The 23,774-nt window shown below is 39.4% G+C and overlaps 1 protein-coding gene across 3 annotated transcripts in view; it reads left to right on the plus strand.

The window, feature by feature from the left end:
• The window catches only part of ST7 (suppression of tumorigenicity 7), a 133,715-nt gene that overhangs the window by 68,816 nt on the left and 41,125 nt on the right, over positions 1-23,774 (plus strand). For all 3 annotated transcript variants that reach the window (XM_053943449.1, XM_053943452.1, XM_053943450.1), the window contains exons 2-7: positions 6,450-6,532; positions 15,434-15,593; positions 19,743-19,797; positions 20,371-20,486; positions 21,641-21,716; positions 23,503-23,657. In XM_053943449.1, the coding sequence (XP_053799424.1) occupies positions 6,450-6,532; positions 15,434-15,593; positions 19,743-19,797; positions 20,371-20,486; positions 21,641-21,716; positions 23,503-23,657 (645 nt within the window). The remainder of the gene's footprint in view (positions 1-6,449; positions 6,533-15,433; positions 15,594-19,742; positions 19,798-20,370; positions 20,487-21,640; positions 21,717-23,502; positions 23,658-23,774) is intronic.

The raw sequence follows: 23,774 nt of genomic DNA on the forward strand, positions 1-23,774 counted from the left end.
TGGTGTTGAAAAGCAAGGCAGCACAGATCATTGTGTCACTTTGGCCTTCAGATACTTAACATGTTAGCATGTTGGGAAGAATGATTAAATAGAATTTGTTTGCAATCCTCAGGCAGCATTTTTTTGGGAAAAGATGGACTGAATTTAGTAAGATTTGTCTCAGTTTTCTGTGCTAGATGTAATTTGCTTAGTGGGCAGTTGGGTCGCAAAGTGGAAAGAATGTTAGTTACCATTTTTAAAACTCTTTATTTTTCAGTTATAAGTAAATAAACCTGAAAGTTTTTGACACGTAACTGGTCCTGTGTTTACTACCATCTGCTCTTTCTTTTCTTTGGGCTGTGCTTTGTGGCCAAAAGCCTCTCCCATCATACCCAATTTTTCTGCCGAAGACTGTCACTACTCACTTCCCTTTTTATTGTGTTATTCTATTGAAAGGGAAAACGTGCATTTAAGATGGAAGAACCGAGTGTGTGGAAAGAAAACATGGAAGAGAGAGTGGTCTTCCATCCAGAAGGTTTTATTTCACTAATTTGAAATATCTGTATTGGCAGAACTTTGATTATGCGCAACTATGTAGTTAATCAGAGCTGAAGTAACAGGAGGCTTCTGGTGCATCACCATCTTCTCTCACCTGGGCTCTGATCCAGTGGTAACTGAGAGCTACAGACTCCTGGCCATTAGCACGGGCGCCATGTGTCTGAATGTGACTCTCACTCAGCCTTTAGGATGGGACAGGGTGGTTGAACAAAGTGAGTGGGCATCTGGATTTCCTTGTGCACAGATAAGACACCAGCTGTTTCTGCTTGAAATGGCCACATGTTTGTTTAAGGGTTAGAAATTTTTTTGAAATTTTTTGAAAACAGATCTAGACAAAAGGCCTTACAGAAGGAAGCTGCATAGCATCTGCAACAAGTAAATGGAGAATCTCTCTGTAGCATTCTGAAACTTTTGAATGCTTACTTCTTTGGTAATTCCTTTAAGAAGTCTGAAGAAGTTAAAAAAAATCTTAATAGCCTCCCAGGGAAAATCCTGGAAATTGGTGAAAGTGCTTTTGTTTTTCTGAGACAATACTCTGTGCTAGCTTTAAATATGATGGGGTTTAGATTTACATTTAGCTGGAGACCATCACAGTATATAATGCATAATTCAGCTTGACCCTAGTGGGTTTTCCCAAAAGTATATTATAAGCAACATCCTTATGAGGGAGGGGTTGAGAATTCAGAAAGTTTATGTACAAGCAGTTAAATTAAAGTAAAGAGTATGCAGTGTTTCATACTCAGAGAGGGAAAGTTTATACATTTAGTAAAAGAAGTTTACTGAACTTAATTTTGCCCTCTTTGCTGACACTTTGGTAGAAGAGCTCTTCATTGCTGCTACAACTTTGAACTGGGGAGCTTCATTAATCCAAGCAGAGGCCCCTGTGAAACAAGCCAGTCCCTGTCCTGTCTTCTGTACCGTGTTAGAACAGCAGCCTGAATGGATGGCTGCAGTGAAAAGAAATTAAATTGCTGTGTCAGAGGTCTCCAACAATAGGTTTCTTATCTTGTTGCCTGTCTAAAGGATTTGGGGCTCTTGGTACTGGTGTTAAAAGAGTTTGCATCAGTCTGCATACCAAGCAAATATGCAGAGGAGAAAGTGCAGCAGAATTTCTTATTGACTCAAATAGTAAAGCCATAATGATTTAAGGACTGGTAATGCACTGGAAGGGCTCTGCGTTTATAAACTTTTATATATTTTCTGGCAATTTGCTCTTACAAAATTAACTATTGTACCCAGTTATATTTTTATTTATTTATTTAATTTATATATTATTTATTTATGCATATTTTTTATTTAACAAGGTTATTGATGTATATATCATTTTACCTGCATTTTGAGATAACAAAGAAATGCCATAAATTATGCCATCCTGTCTTTGCTTGATCTGTTGGTGTATGATTTATGTTACATGTATATGTATATGATTTATGTTACATTGCTATTAAATTTTTATTTGGCCCTTACGTACACTTACATCACTTCACATTCAGAAACAGGTAATGGGGCTGTCATTTTAGAAGATCTGCATGTGGGAATAGTTGGTAGTTTGCAGTGCTCCCTCCCCTAGTGACCTTCTAATGTAATTAACTGATGCAGCAGTTAATATGATACTTTTAGCAGTTCAACCCCAGTGTTTTCTACTATGGTTCCTCACGTGCTTGAATTCTGAATGCCTCAAGACCTTAAAGAAATTTATAAAGCAGTAGTGTTTTTTATCATCTTGAGTGATATATTTTACATGTTTCAAGGATTCTGTTACTTGAAAAATACCTGGATTTTCCTCTTGTTTTTATTCCCAGGTTCAGAATGAATCACAAGTATTGGAAATGATTAATATATATAACATGAATGAAATGGCATCTGCTTTCAAAAAAGTTTCAATCACCTCTTTTGATTAGTCTCAACTGGGAATGTTAGATATAAGTGTTAGATTTTGTAACTTGTCTGCTGTGAATTGAATAGGATGTAAATTCATCTCTGTGAGCATGCACAGTTAACGATGAAATAACAGTCCTTCCCTAGGTAGTATACAGAAGGATGAAATGACTGACCAGTGTAACTTAGGCACTTCTGAAAACGTAAATATGTCTTATTCTGGATGTCTCAGGTATTATTAAAATGAAAGCAATAAAGAGAAGGGAAGAAAGAGGGGATGGAGTCAGGATAGAGGACCAGGAGTCTCTCATAAGTACATGTTTGGCTATTCTAGACAGAATTCATGAGTCATGCTTATTTTCAGTAAAGAAATACAAAACAAGCTGTACTAACACACCTAAAATAGATAATTCGCTCTCAAAAGCCTGTGTAAATAATTGGGATTTGACAGTAATTTCAAACAAGTTGCAGGAACTGCAGGAACATCAATAAAGTTTCTTTGTCACTCAAGTTTCTTTGTCTAGATACTCATTACTTGCCCTTTTGAAGTCCTACCAAGTTACAGACAAGAGATGATAATGTGAACTGAATAGCTGCTTCCCTTTGTGAACAGAAATAATCAGGCATACACTGGAATTCAGAAGAAATTACATACAGTACTACCTTTTGCTGATGATTCTACCTGGCTTCTTTATTCTGCAGTCATCTGCTATTGACTTCAACTCACATTTCTCAGAAATCTCTCTGCTCCTCTACATCAGTCCTCTCCAGACTCCTCTTCAGTCCTGCTACATCATCAAATGGAAATACAGGAGTAAAATACTCCTATCCAAATTTAGGCAGATGGACAGGAAGCATTTATCTAATGGCTCTACTTTACTGCAACACACTCAGGAACCCTGATTCCACTGGGGGATGGAGATGTTGGATATGATAGTGATTTCTTCACTGTTAGAATGCTGACTGTAAAGAAATGCTCCCTTTTGGATAATGATATATTTCACAATGGAAAAGTGGATTGATTTTTACACTTGAGATTAATTATGAGAATTAGGCCTTGATGTAGTTTCTGCTGAAACAATGATGAAATTCTTATTGACTCCAGAATAAAAACACACATGCTTAGTTTTACTGTTTTGGAGATATGTTTCTTATTAGAAAGTGTTTCCTTTTGTTAATAATATTTATGGAGACAAAGGAACTGGGAGAGTAGCTTAGGCACTTCTGAAAACTTCTGAAAATAATTGGCTAAAGACGATACTTTTCAAAATGAAATAGAGGATTCTTATATTTAATGAGTGGGAAAAAGAATGGCCAAAGGATTAGAGAGATACAGTCCAGGCAAACAGCTCTGGTTGTTGAGTGCATGTGTATCAAATCTACTGAGTTACTTCAGTTGTCTGGGAGTCTGGCCTATAAAATCTAAAAGCATCCAGCATCATATCTGTTCACCTTGCCAGTTCTGTGACTAAGCTGTAAAAGTGAAGATTTCCAGCAGCCTATAGTAAGGAGGATAAAGGAGCACCAGTATATGTGCCGGTAAAGAAGAAAGCAGTAACACTTGTGGAAATTACAGATAAATAAAATGCAATCTCCATTCACATCTGAGAGTTTCTCTATAAACCAGTATACATTGCTTGTAAAAGAGTGGTGACAGAAGAAAGCTAATAGCATTTCCTATGAGCCTTATTCAGTCTACACCACTGATGAGCTCCATACAGCTAATTTTCTTCCAAGTGTGGATGTATTTCCCAAAACAATTTTTATGGATGGAAGTCAGTAATAATATTTAAAGCAAATAGACTATATCCTTATAATTTTTATTTTTATATATTATTCAATGGATATGCTTATGTGGAATCTTCACAGTAGACTCAGATGGCTCACAGCTTTGGAAATCAAATTACTTCCAGGGTGTAATTGGAAATTTTAATACAAAAAATTCCAGTATTCCATAAGCTGTGAAGCTGTGATGGGAGAGTGGAAGAGAAAGATCCCCTGTAAAGTCTCTTGCTGCCTGGCTTTTCATGTTATGTTGGCACGGCAGTAGCACTATGTTACAAGGTAGAACACAGGCATCCATATCCCATCACAGCATATTCTCTCTCAGGCATATCCTGACCAAAGGAAGCAAAGGAAGTAGTTTCACTGGCAGTCTGAAATTTCCCCAGTGACATAGTTTGAGTATGTCTCTGGCTTACATTTGCATTCCAAAATGAGGAATGTTTCTTCTAAAAGACTCAGGGTAGTTGGTGAAGCCAAAGTGATTTCAGTGTCTCCATGCCTCTTCCTACTTAGTAGGTGCTGTGGCTGAAGAAAGCAGGGACTACTATTTCAAAGTCTGCTTTTATTAGACAGGAAGGGAGAGGACAGGAGGAAGGATTGAAACAGTGTAGCTGTGTTGCACACAGCAGTTTGGAGGATGGGATGCTGATTTACAGGAGCTGAGAATCTGGCATCCAGTGCATTTGGGAAAGAAAATGTACAATGGCATTAAAACCCACCAGATTTATTCTTTACTATATCAGCTTGGTGCTTAATGCCACTCCAGTGGACTTGGAAAGGACAGTTCCATTTTAACGCTTTATGGCTTTTTCAAGGAAAATAAACAACACAGAAAATAAGCAGCCAAAACCTAAACAAAGCAGCTGAATTGGGCTTTAATCTTTTTGTGATGCATTTATGGAAAACTTTTTTTTTTACTGGTCATGGCAAATGAATCATATGTTTGATGGTTTGTATTCTGCTATTGTTGTCTCCTCTTAATTTTTTGGCTTCATATTATTTAATTTCTGCTAGGTGTTATTTCTAAAGAGAGCAGAATGAACTAAGGGCCTCACACGTACATATCTAGGTCTTTTATCAACGTTTTTTAATAACTAGTACTCTGCTACAAGCCTTCTAAATTTACCTGCTAAACTATTGTCAGTTCCCTCCCCAGTCCTGGATACATGTACATATATAAATATATATGTGTGTATATACATAAATGTATATATATATATATATATATATATATATATATATATATATATATATATATATGAGAAATTCTTTGGCAGTGGTTAAGGATGAGACCAGTAGGGTTGTTTACAGAAGGTATTCAAACCCTTTATGTGGTTTATAAGGAATGTTTTCATTTGTGGAAGATGAAAGTGATGGAAAGTTGCATTTTCTTTAAACATCTAGAATTTAGCAGAACTCCAGTTCTCTGTAGTAGCTTCTGTAGAGTCATCAAAAACCTAGAATATTTTCTAGGTACTCTTAAGGCTAGACATAGGGATTTTCTATGAGGGATGAGCATGACTACCTGGTGATTTTCTCAGGAGCTTTCAAGATGGGATATGAGTAGAAAAGCCCTTTGGATTTCCAGAAACCCATATAGATGGAATTGCTCATCTGACTTCACTTCTGCCCTAAATTCCAGATAATCTGGACGACTATCATGATTTTCACCCCTTACTAAGAAAGCTAGTTAGGTCTTTTTCTAATCACTTATTCACTGTTGCCATACTGAGTGGTTCACCAACTTTGGAGCAATAGAATAAATTAGGAAAATGCCATTATCTTCTACCTTGTAAGTGAGGAACCAAGGTAGTGAGAAGTAAAAGGCTTAAAAAATCTTCAAGATCTACAGGATGTTGAGACAATTTTGAATGTAGGACATTGAGATAGACTTCCAAGATTTCTAACTGCAATGAAGTAGCAAAGGCATATAATAAAATGTTTTCCATATATCATGGGGAATCCTATACTCTATGTCAGTGGAGCACTGACTAAAATAGGAAAGTCCCAGATGTGTGCAACTGTTTTCCAGTGCCTTGTGATTGACTTCGTTGTGAAAACAAAATTCTGCATGTGGTAGTCTAATGCTCTGCTTTATCTCATGTTAGGCAGATGGAACAGGATGTTACTTTAACTGTCTTTTTTATCAAAGCTAAGGTAATAACTTACCTGCACTTGGGAGGAGGAAGAGACATGTGGAGAACATGTCCTGTTCTTGTACTCATGGTTTTCTCTCTTTTCTTTTTCAGTGAGTATGTTTTTGAACACATTAACCCCCAAGTTCTATGTTGCCTTGACAGGCACATCCTCATTAATCTCAGGACTTATTTTGGTAAGTACTACATCTATTAATATCACTTTAGAATTTGATTTTGATATCCAGAATTGTATTTCAGGCTTCATGCAGATTAATAGGTATCCTTTTTTCTTCTGTAAACTTACAGTTCTGCAGCACATAAAATTTGTCTTTATTTGTCTTTATGTCTCTTTCTGTGGGAATGAAAAAGAAAATAAATGTTTCAGTGCTCTATCTTTGAAGATAAAAAAAGCCTTGAAGAACAGTGTGACTCACTAACAACCCTACAGTAATTCTTAACGAATGTTTGCACATTAAGTGCTTTCCTTGACAAGTACTGAAGAAGGCAAGTAAAAGGAAGAGGAGGAAAGGTACCAACTATCTCAGCTTAGCATGGTCCTTTCAGAGAGATACAGCAGGATTTACTGGAGAAACACCAGTTCTGGTGCCAGAATTCCAAGGGATAATTATTTCAGATCTTCACTTCTAGAATCTTTCCCAGTACATAGCCTGCCTATTTGCTTAAATGTCTGTATTTTTAAACCATTTAAAAAACCCTCCTCCAATATGTAATTCTTGAGGGCTTCTTTATGCAAATTGATGCAGTGGAGTGAATCATAATACTATCACAATGCAGGAGTCCAAAGCAGAGCATTTTCTCTGAATTTTATTAAATATCTTCATAGAAACAAATATAGGAATTAACAGGGTGTACATATATATCATTGTATGTGGTCTGTTCTTGTAACCTCACTACTGAGAGTTGTCTTACTGCTTACACAAATTAATAGTATAGTGTAACATAGAAGATATTAGAATGATCCTCTAGTCCAGCTGCCTGATGACTTCAGGGCTGACCAAAAGTTAAAACATTATTTTTGAGGGCATTTTGCAAATGCCTCTTAAGCACTGACAGGATTGGGGCATCCACCACCTCTCAAGGAATCCTTTTCCCATATTTGACCACTTTCTCAATGAAGATATTCTTCCTAATGTTCAGTCTTATCCTCCCATCACAGCTTCGAACTACTCCCACATGACCTGTCTCTAGATAGCCAGAAGCCCCTCCCTTTCCACTTCCCCTCCTCAGGGAATGGTTGCCTTTGTTTTAGTCTTGTTTGTTCAAGTTGTATGCTTTTAAAATCTGCTGTATACAAGCTGTAGACCCTCACCACACCAAACTAGGCATGTAACTGGGGGACCAATGAGACCAAGTGTAGGTTATTGTAGTGATAAGTGGAAAGAGGAGCGTAGAGAAACATGGCTAGAGGCTGGTTCACATCACTTCAGATCTACTAATCTCAGAGAAACCTGAAAGTAGCTAGGATACTAAGTGAATACTATCAACTTGGTTTGGGAAATCTGCACCTCTCACTTCCACATTGCCTGTAGCTGATGTAGATAAACAAATGGCATCCTCGACTACTTAATGCCTGTGAGACTCTCATCACTTAGATGATTTCAGGTAAAGCAGCAGGTGCACTGCTGCTGTGCCTTGCTCTGAGTTTCCTCATAGCAGAAGGCAATTACCTAATGTTTGCATCTTGGGCATTCATCAGTCTTGTATGGATTGAGCCCCAAAGCACTCAACAGAGCTCCAGAGAGATCAGCAGAACTTTCAGAATATGAGCAAGAGCCAGACCTGTAAGACTTGGATTCAGTTCAACAGAACTCACTCAAATGCACAGGAGGAAAATAATGTTACATGCAGCACTGTCACTCAGAGAGAAGAAAATGCTGGGCGCCACCACCAAGATGAGAAGGATTGAGAGAAATAACATGGATTTCAAAGACACGGTTTCGTTTTTGTTGCTACAGGGTGAAGAAAGCAGGAGGAGGTGGCAAGACAAAGACAGTTTATTTTTTGCCCTATTGAATTATATTACAGAATCAAACAGGAATAAAAACTTTGAAGAGTGACTAATTTATGTAGAACTAAATTCAGCATTGCGAATGTAGGTACATTTTATTCTACAGTCATGAAGGCAATTTCTGAGGAATGAGCTCAGCAGGCAACTTGTGAGTAAGAAATTTCTAAGTGCTGTACTTTGATGGGAAGTACAAGAAGGAAGTGGCAAGAAGTACTCAAGACTATGATATGGAGAAGGGGCAAAAGGACACCAATAGAAACCTTTCACGAAGAAATCAGATTTAGCTTTAATCAAAAGAAGTCACTTAGTATTGCATGAGAAAGTCCATTATGAACAAGTTGAAGAAACAGTGAGATGATGGAGGTGTAGACACAGAAATCAGACTGAAAGCCCTTTTTTTGTTTTTTTTTTTTTTTTTTTGTATCTTCACTACCGCTATCAGCTGTTGTTTGCTGTTCATATGGTACCTTCCTAAATGTGAAAAATGCATATAGGCCAGATGTGATCAAGGAAAGAAAAAACTGCAAGTTGAACAGATCACAGCTGATTAAGTTCTAGCGAGGTAGTGCTAGCTTGTCATTAGCTCAAGTGTGCTTCAGATTAAATATTTCTTACTCTTGCTGTTTACCAGTGGCCCAGTTTTACATGCTGTTTACCATGACCAGTAACATGGTGAATTGCCCGCATTGCCACACACTTACATCAGACTACACAGCATCATCAGTTCTAAAGGATTCTTAGTCCTGTTAATGGTATAAAGTGAGGTTCTTATATAAAATAAACATTCTCTTGTCAAATCTACATCACTGGGGTACTTTTTAGGCTAGATGTGCTATTATTGCTTGGAATTTTCCACCATATGGGCTGGCAGATTTCTTTCCATTATCAGTTGGCTCCAGTTCCTAATCAGAAGGAGAAATCACAGCACCACAGGTTACGAAATAATGGAAAATTCCATCATTTCATAAGTGTGGTAACTGATGAGAAAGTGATTACTTTTCCTAACTCATGTTTGGGTCATGAAACAATGACTGCAAAGTTCAGCTTTGGACAATTGAATACTACATTACTGCTTTGCAACACACTACACTCCTCTCTACTTTGTCTCATACTTTGTTTTAATTCTTTAGGTAAAATTCTGGCCTTGCTGCAGGCAATGTGACTTAATTGAAGCAAGGATTTCAGACCTTTTTTCTTACAGGTCAGAACTGTGCAGAAAATACTTTCCTATCTCAAGCATTTTCCTTAACAATTACTTGACTACAGGACATAGTTAAAAATTAACAATTTCACATATATTCCTTTCATCCATGCACTGTTGTAAGCATCAAAAATAAGAAGTCCACAGTTGCATTAGAAATACTGTATTGAAAACTTGGTTCCACCACAGTTACTTTTAATCCAGTAAAATACAGTGTGCTGTCTCACAGAATACAATGAGCTGCATTGTATTCAATGTCTAGGAGGCTGAGGTTTTCCACAGGTAGGGTAATAAAACTGTCACAAAACACACCTGACATCCAGTAAATGCTGTGAACTAGAACTATGCAAATGCCACTGAGATTTCTAAATAAAGCCACATATTTAACATACAGTTACTACCAGCAAGCATGTTAGGCACTTGCACTGCAAACTGATAGAGTCTCAGTTCTAACAAAGCACAGAAGTAGTGAGCCTCAGACTTAAATCTCCGCAAGAATTCCTTGTTATTCTACTTCTGAGCTTGGGAGAGTAGTAAGTGTCTTCTGCTACACAATGAAAAACATTCTGCAATGAACAAATACCAGGCCTTTCAGATGCAAGAATTAGAAAGCCAGCCTACAGAGGTAGAGCATGAGTCTAGACACTGCCTAGCATTGAGCAGCTAGGCTGTTTGCTACTACCCAAGTACGTAGCATGCTGTCAGAGTCACAGCCTTTTGTAGCCAATGGTACCGGTACAGGAAATCTGAGAGAGAACCTGAGTAACACAGAAGGACTTGTCTTATTTTCTGTAGATACTAATTGTTTCACTACCTTTTTGTAGTCTGCTGCAGAGGGGCAGAAAAGTGACTGAGTTCTGGGTGCTGCCACAGACTCTGCGAAAGTCTGACAGTTATGTAGGAACAGTCTTTGAGGGCTAAAAAGCAATATAATCATTCAAAGTTTCTGCTCTGCTTAGAGAAGGGTGAAGGTCAGGAAGGGCAGAACCATTGTAGGGACTTCCTAAGAAACTGGAAACCCTTGCCAAGGAGTAGATGAGAGAGGAAGGGTCTGCTGGAAGGCAGGCTGTAACCCAGTCCACAGACAAGAAAATGCTATCATAACTAGGTGGGGTCTACACAGTGTTGAGAGAAGTAATACACTTAATCCAGGCAATATATTATTTTCTTTTGCATTTCTGTATTTCCAGAGGTGGATGAAGTAAATAGCTATTAATTTTGAATATGCTGCCCACTAGCACTGCATGTATGTTCTCCTGGTAACTCTTTGAGATAAGACAAATGGGGATTCAGTAACCAGGAGCAGAGTCTAAGAGGATGCTGAGTGGCTGTATTTAATCTATAAGGAATGGGGATGCTTATCCTTCAAGGCTGTCATCAAGGACACTCAGCATGGTCAGAGGCATGCTGTTTCCTAGATCCAAGATGGGCAGGACTGGAGGATCAGGAGTCACTGGCTACCCCTAACACCTAAATAAAACAGACCAGGAGCTTGCTTTGTTGGAAGGCAAGTAGCATTGTATGGTCACACTCATATGGATAAACACTCTTGCTTCCCAAAATATGGATGACCTTTTACATAGTGTCTACTGGAAACAGCCCCTGGGCTGTAATAAACCTGGAACATTTCCAGTTACTGCCTGGGAGAGTTGACACAGGCCAGGTACTGTGGTAGCCAAACAAACAGTATGGATTATTTGAGCCAAACCTGTGCTGTGGTCCCTTTTATTTATAAAATAGGCTTAACCATGGAATCAAGTCTAGCCAGCACTATGCTGTTTCTCCAGAGAGTAAGCTTCCTTTAAATCCAATAGATTGGTTAAAGAGTACTCCAGATCTACCTGTCTGAGACCTGAAAGTCTCATTACAAGGCTGAAAGAGAAATCTGAGCTGTGGAAGTTGCTGGCAAATGAAATTCTTTACTGCATCTGTTGAAGACTTCATACACATACACTAAGAGGAAATGATAGAGTGTTTGCTCTAGGAGAGGATGCCTGTCTCAGATATAAGAAACAGAAAAGCATAATTCAAATCACTGATAGACATTGCTCCTTGGTCCAGTGAGAACCACCACCAAAACCATCCCTTGTGAATTGATGCATATATAATGGAATATCTGTTCTGAAAAACTGTGCAGGAACATCAGATCTGATAGCCAAGTGATGCGGAATAGATTCGTTGCTACAGAGATAAATAAAATTATCTGGGATTGTTTGTATGTGAGAGCAGAGATAAGAAAGAGGATGACTGTAACATTTTCATTGCACAAGGGAAAAGAAGTGCATTAAGAAGACAACGTTTCCAAAATCAAATACTCTTACATTAAGCAATACCTAGACCAGATTAAAAAAAAGAAAAATTCTAAATTGCATTTCTTAACACACAAAGCTGGATATATTCAGAACAGTGTTTTAATTTGGCCCTTGGGAACTCAAAAAATGGTCTCAAAAATCCCTTGAGAGTTTGGAGCTGTTTGACCCTGTTTCAATTTGAAAGCACAGGCACCAACTAGAAAGACTCCCAAGAAGTTTGCCACTGCTGTGAAAGGGAGATCTCTGAAGATAAGCTCTCATCCCACTGTATGTATATGACAGAAATGAGGTGGCTATTTCTTTCAGAAGTGGTGCAGAAATTACCTTTCTGATACATTTCCTCTCTACTTCAGATCTCTGTCAATGAGTAATTAATCCTTATAGTAATTTATTCTATCAGATGATCTCTCATCTGCTGAACTGTCAAAAGATTGTTGACTTCATGGCTTTCAAACTGGATGATGCAGTTAGAAGTCAATTTTGATTTATAGAAATCGGGTTTCAAACCAGATGATGCTAAGATGCAAAAATTCTCTAAAGAGAATTTATTGTTTTGACTTAACTACCAAATTACAGATTTTACCTCCTTATACATGCTGAACAAATCACTCCAAGCAAAGGCTTATGATGATGATGATTTATGGCTTTAATTTCTAAGAGATGGTATGGATTGAGATCTGGCTGATGTTTCCTGGCATTGGATTCACTCAACATAGCAAAATATTTTTCAAAGCTGCCTTAAACAATTTATGAGCTTTAATGCCATTTTTAAAAATAATTAATGCATTTGTAAGTCTAAAGAGGCAGTCTTACAGCTGTGTCACATGTTTGAGCAAGTTTCTGTCACTCAGCTGAACTGTAGCAGAGACTACATTTATATATATGTACGTTCTTTGTGATTGTCCCCTCAGTTTCATTGAAATTCAGTGTGACGGCTTCCCAGCTGGTATACATTTGTCCAGGACAAGTGGGCTCAAGTGTGCTTTTGTGCTGCTCACTCCCTCTCTGGGTTTTACTGACCTCATCTAAAAGCCGATCATGACTGAAATAAGGAGCAGGAATTTATTAGCATGTTTTGCAAAACCTTTTTTATTTCCTCTCTTAGAGAAAGCTTGTTAGATATGGTCTGAGTTTTGCAGAGCTAGTCTGGCAGCTGTACCTGAGTCCCTGACTTAGGCTATAGTGAAATTATTACTGAGTGTCCCTTGCCTCAGTGCAAGACTATAATCCTTCATTCCTAACACACTTTCCTTCTGAGGCTTTGGACAGGTAGGACTGTGGCTTCTGTGCCTTGATTTGTTCCAAGCTTTTCAAAGACAGAACAGAAATGGATGTTCACAGCAGATCTCTGACTGTATCTTATGGCATAGCCTTTCTTTTATGGTCAGCCACATGTTTATGATGCTCTCTTACATCATAAGATATAAACTTTAACCCCTTTAAAAAGTGTGGTGTGCCTAAGAGCATGAGAACAGCTAAAACCAAAGTTAACACACCTGTGCCAGTTCCCTGTTCACCATCTCCAGCATTCAGAGGCAGTGATGCATGCCAGGGGAAGCCTATCAGCAATGTGGAACAAGTGTTCAGTGACACTGCATCAGCATTCTGTCCTTGGCACTTGGCATTCCCACCTGGATGCTGCTGCAGGCACATGCCAATGGAACCAGAACAGTGACAAATGCACCTCAGACTCTGTGTAAGGAGGAACTGTCCAGGTTGTGTGGGTTTTTGGTGACTTAGGTGGGAAAGAGTTCACAAAGATCTGAATATGTTAATGCTCTGGTTTCTCTGTGACCATCTGTTTATCTTCCTAAATGCTATGTGTTCACATAGTCTTTCTGTCTTCTCCCCATCAGACTGCTCCATTCTTTCTTCTTGATGTCTCCCAGAAATGCCATTAGATTGTTTTGGGAAGTGATCTGCCACACAATCTTGTGTGAACTCGTCTCAAATAGCCACCAGCTTCATTCCCTTTCACTCCTGTGCAGATAGAGTCCTTCCATATGAATTCTCTCAATGCTTTAACAACACATTTGAATTCAGGGGAAGCCCCAGTGCAGAATGCATTGAGATCATCTTTTGGAGAGGACCATTTTCCTTCTATGTCAGGAAATTTATTTCCCCCACCTTTAAAAAAGGGGTGGGGTAAAAAGTGTGTTTTCTACAGACAGTCCAATCTCATAGAGACAGAAGTAATTTCAACTATATAAAGAGGTCAAGAGAACTTAAAAATCAAAAAATAGTGAAGGAGGAAGTGTGTGAAGCCTGGCCTGAACTTTTCTGGAGCAGGCAGACCCCAAAGAGGCCTTCCAGAGCGCTACTGTCTGTTGACTGACCCACCAAAACCTGCCTAGCAACACACTGATGGTGACAAAGATGGAAACACAGTCCTTTCTCTTAGATTTTATTGTGCCTAGTAGGAAGAGATTTTATCAAAGCTTGCAGTACTGGTGTAACAAATGGAGATACCGAGGAAAATGGGAAGGGCAGAGACTGTTCGTTCCCAATTTTTAGTGCAATCGGTATTGCAAAGTCCTGCCAAAACGCCTTAGGTATTTTTTTTTTGTTTCCTGTGGTATGTAGATGTTTGAGTGACAATTCAAGTGCAACTCATCTATTTATTATAAGCATGTGCTTCTTTACAGTTTTTACAGTCTCTTTTCCATATTTATATGAAATAGACTTCATTTCCAGGTTTATGTGGTTTCCTGAAATATGTGTATTCTTACTGAGTAACATATTTTTTGGTGAAAATACCACAGCTATATGTTTATGTATATAATTTCAATTACAAGTTGTTCTTTGAGGCTGTGAAATTATTTTCCAAATAGAGTTCTGTAAATAATATTTTTTTTTTTCTGATTTGCTAGCTCAACCAAATGCTTGAAAATAAAACTAATTCGGAGTCAGCCCGAGTCAGCCAAACAAAATAAAACACAGTTCAGCTAGGGGGGGAAAATCCTAAAAGGAACAGGATTCAGCTTCCAGGAGTTTGTTGGGCATTTTTAACTCTTCTTTAAATTAAACTAATTGGAAATTAAACTCAAATTAAACTCTTTGGAAGCATTTACTGGGGAAACAAGCAAACCTGCTTTTGCTCACATTTTCTGGACTGCAAAGAGAGTTGAGGCAAGGCGAGGCGGATTCACCCCGACTGCAGCATCCTGTCGGCGTGGCTGATACCGGGCCGAATGGGAGGTTGCGGGCGAGGGGGGTTGATATTCTAGACGTAAATTTAAAGAAAGAGGCCTAACAGCTGAAATAATTTGAGGTTATAGAGGTTATTTGTTTTGTTTTGTTTTTTAATTAAAAACATTGCGTTGACAAGATTTTACATTTTCCACCTAAGCTTGGGTCACATTTAACTGCTCCGTGTGCCCGAGCAGGGAAGGCGCGGGGAGGAGGCCGGGGCGGCCGGAGCTGCCTCCTCGCTTGTCGGGCTGCGGCGCAGCGCTGAGAGGCGGGAGCGGGCGGAGGGGCGGGGAGGAGCGGGCTGGAGTCGGGCGAGGCGCGGGCGGGGGCCGGCGGCCCTGACGGCGTGTGTGCCTTGCAGATCTTCGAGTGGTGGTACTTCCGCAAGTACGGCACCTCCTTCATCGAGCAGGTCTCGGTGAGCCACCTGCGCCCCCTGCTGGGCGGGGTGGACAACAGCGCGCCCAGCGCCGCCAGCGCCGCCGGCGGGGACGCGGACTCGAACCGCCAGAGCGTCTCAGGTGAGCGGCGCCGCGCCCGCGCCTGCCTTCGGGCTCCGCTCCGCTCGGGAAAAGGCACTGCTGCCTCCTTAATTGCTAATTGCATCCTCCCGAATTCACGCAGTGCGTTTTGTTCAGGCTGCGGGGTTAATGCGTTTGTTTTCTCCTTGTTGTGAAAACCCTGCGAAATTGCACGTGCCCTTTCTGCAGTATCCTTTGTCCAGCGGAGGGGCTGCAAAGATGATTAAGGGGCTGGAGCATCTCTTATGAGGAAAGGCTGAGGGAGCTGGACCTCTTCAGCCTCGAGAAGAGACAACTGTGAGGGGACCTCATCAATGTCTGTGTGAAGAGAGAGCGTCAAAGGATGGAGCTCGGTGGTGCCGAGCAGTAGGACAAAGGGCAATGGGCAGAAACTGATGCACAGGAAGTTCCACCTGAATGTGAGGAAGAACTTCTGTACTGTGCAGGTGACCGTGCACTGGAACAGGTTGCCCAGAGTCTCCCTCCCTGGAGATAATCTAGCACCATCTGAATGCAATCCTGTGCCATGTGCTCTGAGACGACCCTGTTTGAGCTGGGAGGTTGGATGAGGTGAGCCACTGTGGTCCCTTCCAGCTCAACCAATTGTCTGATCCTGTGATTCTAAAGGCAGGCAGTATTTTTAGTGAAACAATTTTAAGTAATAACAAAGTTGTTAAAAAAATAATCAGAAAATGAAGTTAGAAATGTTCATCTGGTTTTGCATCACTTTGTTTTTTAGATAATAAAAAAAGCAATAAATAAAAATAAAAACTTACTTTTTGTAGGTAGTATGTAAATAACATTTGGATTTCACCTTAGTAAGTGGAAGCATTGTGGCTTTTAACAGTTTAAGGGTTTGTTACATTCCTGAGTCTGCAATGGATTTGATTTGTGACTTTGGGCAAGTCCTAACATAGTCAGGCTTTTTTAAAAGGCCTCCAGTTTAGGAGGCATGATTTGTGGCCTGAATTTTACAAGCTTACAGGCCTTCACAGCCCCTACAAGTTTCAGTGCAACAGTGACCCTAAGTCATTCAAGCCTGAGGCACTTTGGGTCAGGTGCCTGGTTGCCTGGGCAGTGGTTCCTCTGAGAGACAAGCCAGCCTGTCTAAAATGAATCAGTCCCCCAAGCACTGAAATTTGTGGACTGAAGGAGACACAGAGGAACTTGTCTCCCTAATTGGATGACTTAGCTGCCTGGGGAGGATGAATTGAAAAACTAGCTCATGAGTGATGAAAATGCTGGTATGCTATTGCTTCTGGCTCGTGTGGGAGATACTCACTGTTTCAGTCAGGGCAGGAGCATCTGGGTTTGTGTTCCTCATCTGTAAAATGAAGCTTATCTGTCTGTGTCCTAGCTTGGCTCACAGGCCATAATCTTAATATTGGAAATAAATTAGGGATGTGCGCCTAGAATCAGCCAGAATTTTATTAAATTTATTTAATCTGTAGGCTTTTAGAGTATATTAGAATTTACAAGTGAAGAAAAGTGAAGGAAAAGAAAAAAATACACTTATGGAGAAAACATTGTTCTGCAGTTGAGCTCCCTATGTCTGTACCTGGCAAATTTTACCTCTACTCCTCGGTGTGCATAAAAACAGGCAAACAAAAATTAGCTCTGAACTTACATGTTAAATAATATAGGTGGCATCACAAAACCTTGTTAGTCTACTTAAGGAAGCCTCCATATAGCACAGCAAATTCAGCTGTTGTCATTCTCATCTGAAGAGAGGCTGTGAATAGCAGCACTGCATGGTCCAGGGTATTAGATTTGGGTGAACTGGCAGAAAGCATGGGATGGCTTGGAACCACCTGTGTGCACTCATCAGTGGGGTCAGTCACACTTCAGCAGCCTGAAATAACTCCTGTCATTTTAAAGCAGAAGGCACAGTATTTTGACTAGTGAGGTTCACACAAGCATCTTGACTTTCCTGATACAAAGAGCTAGTCGAGGAGTGTGTTTGCTTGCAGTGCAGTGACACTGAGCTGGGACTCACAGTGTCTCTGGACACTGTGTCTGTATGGATAGCCTGTTATTTGTGCCTTCAGAAAGCTATCAGTGCTCAAAAAGTGATCATTGAAAAAGTCTCTGAAAGATTAAAATTAGGACATAGTTGCTGGTTTGTAATGTGACAGAAAAGGCAAGCTTTTTGGTTTACCATGCATTAATAATGGGATATATTTTTGCTGTCCAGCAAGATGGAGATGGCTTTTTCTCTTGGCTCACCATGTGTTACTATGTAGATGTTTGACTATGGTAGAACGTTGCAGTAGATACCTTTGTCTTTCGAAAGGTAAGAAAAGAATGATGTACTGAGACCATGGTGTTAGCAGAGACCAAGACAAAAAGAACAAGAGAACACCATGTTTAACTAGACACACAGATACCAAAACATTCCCAGGACATGAAGGTGCACCTCCCCTTCTTGTTCCTCAGTTTAACCTTTCCCTGCTATAGTGCTAAAATACTTCATACTTTGGATTGATACCACTTGAATTCAAATATGATGAACAAAACGTGTCACTGCAATCAGGTAGTTGTTACCTAATCTCATTGGTTGCAAACAGAGTAGGTCAAGACATTGAATTACACCTCTGGAACTGAGAAGTCTGATGTTGATTTAATATTTACAATGGTTTGAAAGTCATATTATATAAAAACTGTGGGATTGAAGCTTGTCAAACAGCCATACTCTCTGGCTGCACAACAAAGCACTGCAGAATGTCAGTCAAGCACTTCTGCTGAGTAAACCAGTGGAACTTTCTAATATTAGCTGCCTGCTGAAATGGGTACTTCAAGGATACACTCTTCCCTAAAGTCTGCCTGTTCCTGTGTCTGATCCATGCACTTGCTGGTAGGCAGCAAACTGAGGGCCCACCTCCTATTCTACTTGACTAGTTTCTGTGTTGCTGAGGGTGTCCTTCTGTTACTGTGAATAATTTCTGTAAAATGCTTTCTCTCCATGCTACTGTAGCCCCATACAGATATGGGAGCTGTGTCCATGAGAAAAGAGGAGGACTTGACTTGCTGTTCAGTACTTTTCCTAGCAGAACAGGCATAAAGGGAACAGGCATATTTGTTATCATAAACATACCCTTCTGATTCAATATTCTACCAGAAGACTTGATTTGATCTCCTTAGAAATGATGTCAGAAAAATTCAAAGGGAGAAATACGCTGGTCAGTATCTTTAGTAGAAAGCACCTGGTGAAATGCTGGAAGGCCAGTGCTACTGGTGAGTTTTTGCAGAGCCCCATGTCATCCAGTAACAGATCTGAGGTGGAATAACATGCTGCCTCTCAGTGAGTCTTTGTGCAAATAGTGGGGTTTATTCCGTTCTCACCTTCACTGGAGTGAATTGTCTTTGTTGAAAGTAAGATAATAAATCTGATGTTAAATTAAAGGAAAAGCCAGAATCAAGACCTCACTATTTCAGAGGCTGTACAATTTGATTATATTTTTTCAATTTTTGCTTTAAATTGCATTGTTGTTTTCCATATCTCTTATTTCTTACAGTGTGAAAAACTCACAATTTTCCCCCCAAGGGAAATTTATTAAATGTTTCTAATATTCTGAAATCTTTAGAATGCAATCAACTTTTATCTGCCAATCAATTTCAGCATCTGCTTCTGTCTTAAGTAAGATCAGCAGATGTTTCCATGGATTTTTACTTCACAAACTAAGGAGGAATTAAATTTGGCAACTGTAGCTGAGATTCGCTGTGATTTACAGCATTAACTGGACAGTGACATTTTTCTGGAGAAACAACAAGTCCATAGGGACTGGGTTAATTGCTGTTTTTCAGTGCAATAACCCAGTGTGATCCGTCTTCAGTTCTGCATTATGGTAAATGTGAGTCCTGGAACTAATCAGTATTATCTTTTCATGTGGCACTTGGGGCTTTGTTAGTGGTTATTTGTCTGGAAGGATTGCATTTGTTGACACTAGTTTATAATTAATTTATTATTTAAGATAGGAAGAACAGTCTGATTACCTTCATCTCAGTACTCTTGATGGGTTTTTGCATTTGCACCTATGAAAAATAAGCCATTTGATAAGGCTCATTGTATGGTAACTGATACTTTTTATAAACCTCAAGTACCATTGTAATTTGGGAGAGATTCATTATGTGTGTGTCTGCTTCTTACAGAATGCAAAGTCTGGCGAAATCCTTTAAATCTGTTCAGAGGAGCTGAATATAATCGGTAGGTGCTACAAAATTACAGTTTTCAGGCATAGTACTAGCTTAAGGAGCTTAACTGTACTTTTCCATTAATCTAACTTAAGAGATGAAAAAATCAACTGTGGATAAATGCACTCATGTCAGGTTTTTCTGTAATTCATAAAATGTTCCTGAATTGAAAGGAATTGAAAATCATGCCAATGCACTTTCTTATTTCTCTAATATTTGCTATTTCTCCAATTTTTGGCAACCTTATAAAAAAAGACGGAGTAACCTAAGTAACCTGGTGCTAATGCAGCATTTCTGTTCAAATCCATTATAGCAAAAAAACTAATTAATTCCATATAGGTTTCATTGAGTCCTAATGTTTGAATATATGTGTTACCAAGTTCCAATGTGTACATTTTCATTAGCTTAGGCTTAGCTACCATTGCTCCATCACAGTACAGTGAAATGCAATGTATATTGGTTAGAAGATTGGCCATATGAACTTATTTGGCTATGCCTATCTCAGAGGTCTGGGATTCTTTTCTGGATTAGTTTTGCCAAGTTTGACCTCTTTAACCAAAATGTCTCCTTGTTGGCATGTTTGCAGGTATACGTGGGTAACAGGAAGAGAACCTTTGACTTACTACGATATGAATCTTTCGGCACAGGACCATCAGACATTCTTTACATGTGACACAGATCATTTGCGGCCTGCAGATGCTAGTAAGAGACCTTGTGAACAACTGGATTAATAATAAATTAATGGCTGATTTAAACTGATCCAAGAAAAAGGCAGTGGGACATCAGTTCTTTCATGTAGATAAGACAAAAGTGTGATCATGCTGAGAAACTGTTGAATTTGTAGAATTCTAGATCTGAACAAGTGTCTATATATGTAAACAATCTAATTTTTGTTGCTGTGTTGTTCAGCTGTGTTTCTGGAGTCATTCAAGTACCATTTAAAAGTGTAAAGGCTTGTTCCTTTCATCCTCTTTCTTGCAGTGGCTTCAAATATACATAGTTTAATTTGCCTCCAGCTGCAGTGTAGTAGACTGAATTACATTATCCAGGTTCCATTTAGTCTACACTGACAGAAGAGAGAGAGCTGATGTAAAATTTGAGACCTGTGTTTCATTCCCTGATGTCGTTAGGTCTGTAAAAAATGGGAATGGCACATTTACAACTGTAAATTTGTACAGACAGGTTTAGTTGTGCTAAGCCTGTACTGTGAAGTCCATATGCAGACTTTTATTCTACTAAAAATATACAACAATGATTTCAGTCATTAGAATTTGCCTCTGAAGAGATAAATCTTTGTCTCTTAGTAAGGGAGAGATACTAACAGTTGGGTGCTCCATTCTGAAGGCACAATTACATAGGAGAGTAGTTTTTTGACACATTATTAACATGAATCATATTTTCAGAACTCAGTGGTGTAATTATGAAGTGGTAATATTAGCCTGGAAGTTGTTTCCATTTAGCTTTATTCACATAAAGCAACAGCTTAATAAGGAGCAAGAATAATAACCCCAACTGTCCCTTTATTGTTTTGTTTCCTATGGAATAGATTCTACAGTTACCCAAAGAGGAAGTAGCTGCTTGTCACCTCTATATTTGGCAGCCCAGACAGCCTGATCTCTCAGCCAGACTTTCTCCCAGAATAAAGTTTAATTAAATGAAAGAAGAAAAAACACTTGAGTATTTGGGACAAAAGCTCCTGTTTGTTATGTGTCTTTTTGAATATCACTGAGCTATATGAAATGCTCTGTCATGAGTTAGGCTGAGATCAAGAAATTCTTTTGTTATAGTGCAGTAGATTCTCCTTGTTAATCCTTTAATAACTGATATTTCTTTCTTCTCCTTTGTTTATTGAATAGTAATGCAAAAAGCCTGGAGAGAGAGAAACCCTCAAGCCCGAATTTCTGCAGCACATGAAGCTTTGGAATTGAACGAGTGAGTGATAAAAACATTAACATTTATTTCCTGTCTTTTAAAAATGCATCTAATGATATTTTAAGGCTGGGGGTTTGCTGTAGTAATTTTTAACCAGGATTACAGGCACATCGAAGGAAGGCCTACAACAGAAGGAAAACAGCACAGCTGCATGTCATGCTAGCTACACAGAAGATCCTTAGGGTAGTGATGACAATGGGAGTCTTCCCATTGATGTCAGCAGGCTTTGGAACAGCATAGAAAAATGTTAATCAAGTTACCTCCTGATGAGCATATGAAATACGCATTTACAGGGTGGAGAGTTCCCTTTTGGATTTCTCAGTCATCAAGAAAAGAAGCAAGAAAGAAGAGACTCATAAACACATTCTGAAATACTCATTTCATAGTATGAGAGAACATGATGTAATTTGCTGTGACTTTTGGTCCTTGAGTCTGTTATTTATTTTTTCAATGAGAAGTGTAGTATTTTGAGACCCCACAATAAACTCAGTGCTGTGATGATTTACTGGTATGGCAAACTGTATAAATGCTGCTAACATGCATAAAAGGAGTCCTTTAGGTTGCTGAACTGAGATTGTTACTTTCTAGAATTCATAAACTGGTGCTTTACAGATAGTTCTTCATGTGTTTCATCAGAAGAAGAGAAATAATTTTTTCTTCTTGTCTAATGATTTAACATGCAGCATAAAAGGGAAAAGAGAGCTATAAGCCTGTCCTACTCACATTCACAGAATTACAGAATGGTTGAGGTTAGCAGGGATCTCTGGAGGTCAGTATGCAACCTCTCCCTTCAAGCAGGGCCACCTACAATGCATTGCACAGAAACATGTCCAGCAGGTTTTTGAATCTCTCCAAGGAGCGAGACTTGACAATCTCCTTGGACAGCTTGTACCAGTGCTCAGTCACCTTTACAGTAAAAAAAAGTGTTTCTGAGGTTCAGGGGGAGCTTCATTTTGTGCCCATTGTCTCTGGTCCTGTCACTGGGAACCACTAAAAGGAACCTCTCACTTTCCTCTTTGCCCCCTCACTGCAGGTATTTACAAACTTTGACAAATTCCCTCCAAAGCCTTTTCTTCTCCAGACTGAACAGTCCTAGCTCTCTGAGCCTTCTCTCATATGTGAGATGCCCCAGTCCCTAATCACCCCCATGGCCCTTCACTGGACGCTCTGCAGTATGTCCATGTCCCCCTTGTACTGGGGAGCCCAGAACTGGACACAGCACACCCCCATGTGGCCTCATCAGGTCTGACTAGAGGGTAAGGATCACCTCCCTCAACCTACTGGAAACACTTCTAGTGCAGCTCTGCTGCAAGGGCACGTTGCTGTTTTGGTTTTTGCTTGGTCTGGGTTGGGTTTTCTTTGTTGCTGTTGTTTTATCTTTACAGCTACATTTATATGTTCTTTTTATATAGCAAGTGTTACAGTTCTGTTGATTCTTTTCGTATCATTACAGTAAGGGATACTGTTTATATTAAAACAATAGTGCATAAAACTAATTTGGATTTTCAGAAGGAGTTTTAGGGATGTAGGCTTAGTGATGCAGTTGCTTTACTTTATGGGACAGTTGTCAGTAGGTGTACTCAAGGGCTCAGTGATACAGTACCTAAAAATGAGAGTCGTGGTGTGGTTGATAGAATATTTATTCATCGGAATAGTTCATCCGAAAGTTACATAGACAAAATTTCCTTGCCTCTTTTATTTAGTACATCCTTTCCAGTCTGCGTGTCTTCATACAGCTTTTACTTCACATACCTTTCTCATGGCTTTTCCTCTGATATTTTGGCAGGTGTGCTACTGCTTATATTCTCTTAGCTGAAGAGGAAGCAACAACAATTGTAGAAGCAGAGAAGCTGTTCAAGCAGGCTTTGAAAGCTGGAGAGGGCTGTTACAGGCGCAGTCAGCAGCTACAGCACCATGGTGCCCAATATGAAGCCCAACACAGTAAGTTTTTTGGGAGGGAGAGAATTTCCAAAGAGTTCTTTGGATTTGGGGTTTTGGGGTTTTTTGTTTTCCCCCTGAGGACTGTGTGCTCAGTGTTTGACATTGGCTGGAATGTGG

This window comes from Vidua chalybeata, chromosome 5 (assembly GCF_026979565.1).
Source record: "Vidua chalybeata isolate OUT-0048 chromosome 5, bVidCha1 merged haplotype, whole genome shotgun sequence".
In the NCBI taxonomy this organism is placed as follows: Eukaryota; Metazoa; Chordata; class Aves; order Passeriformes; family Viduidae; genus Vidua; species Vidua chalybeata.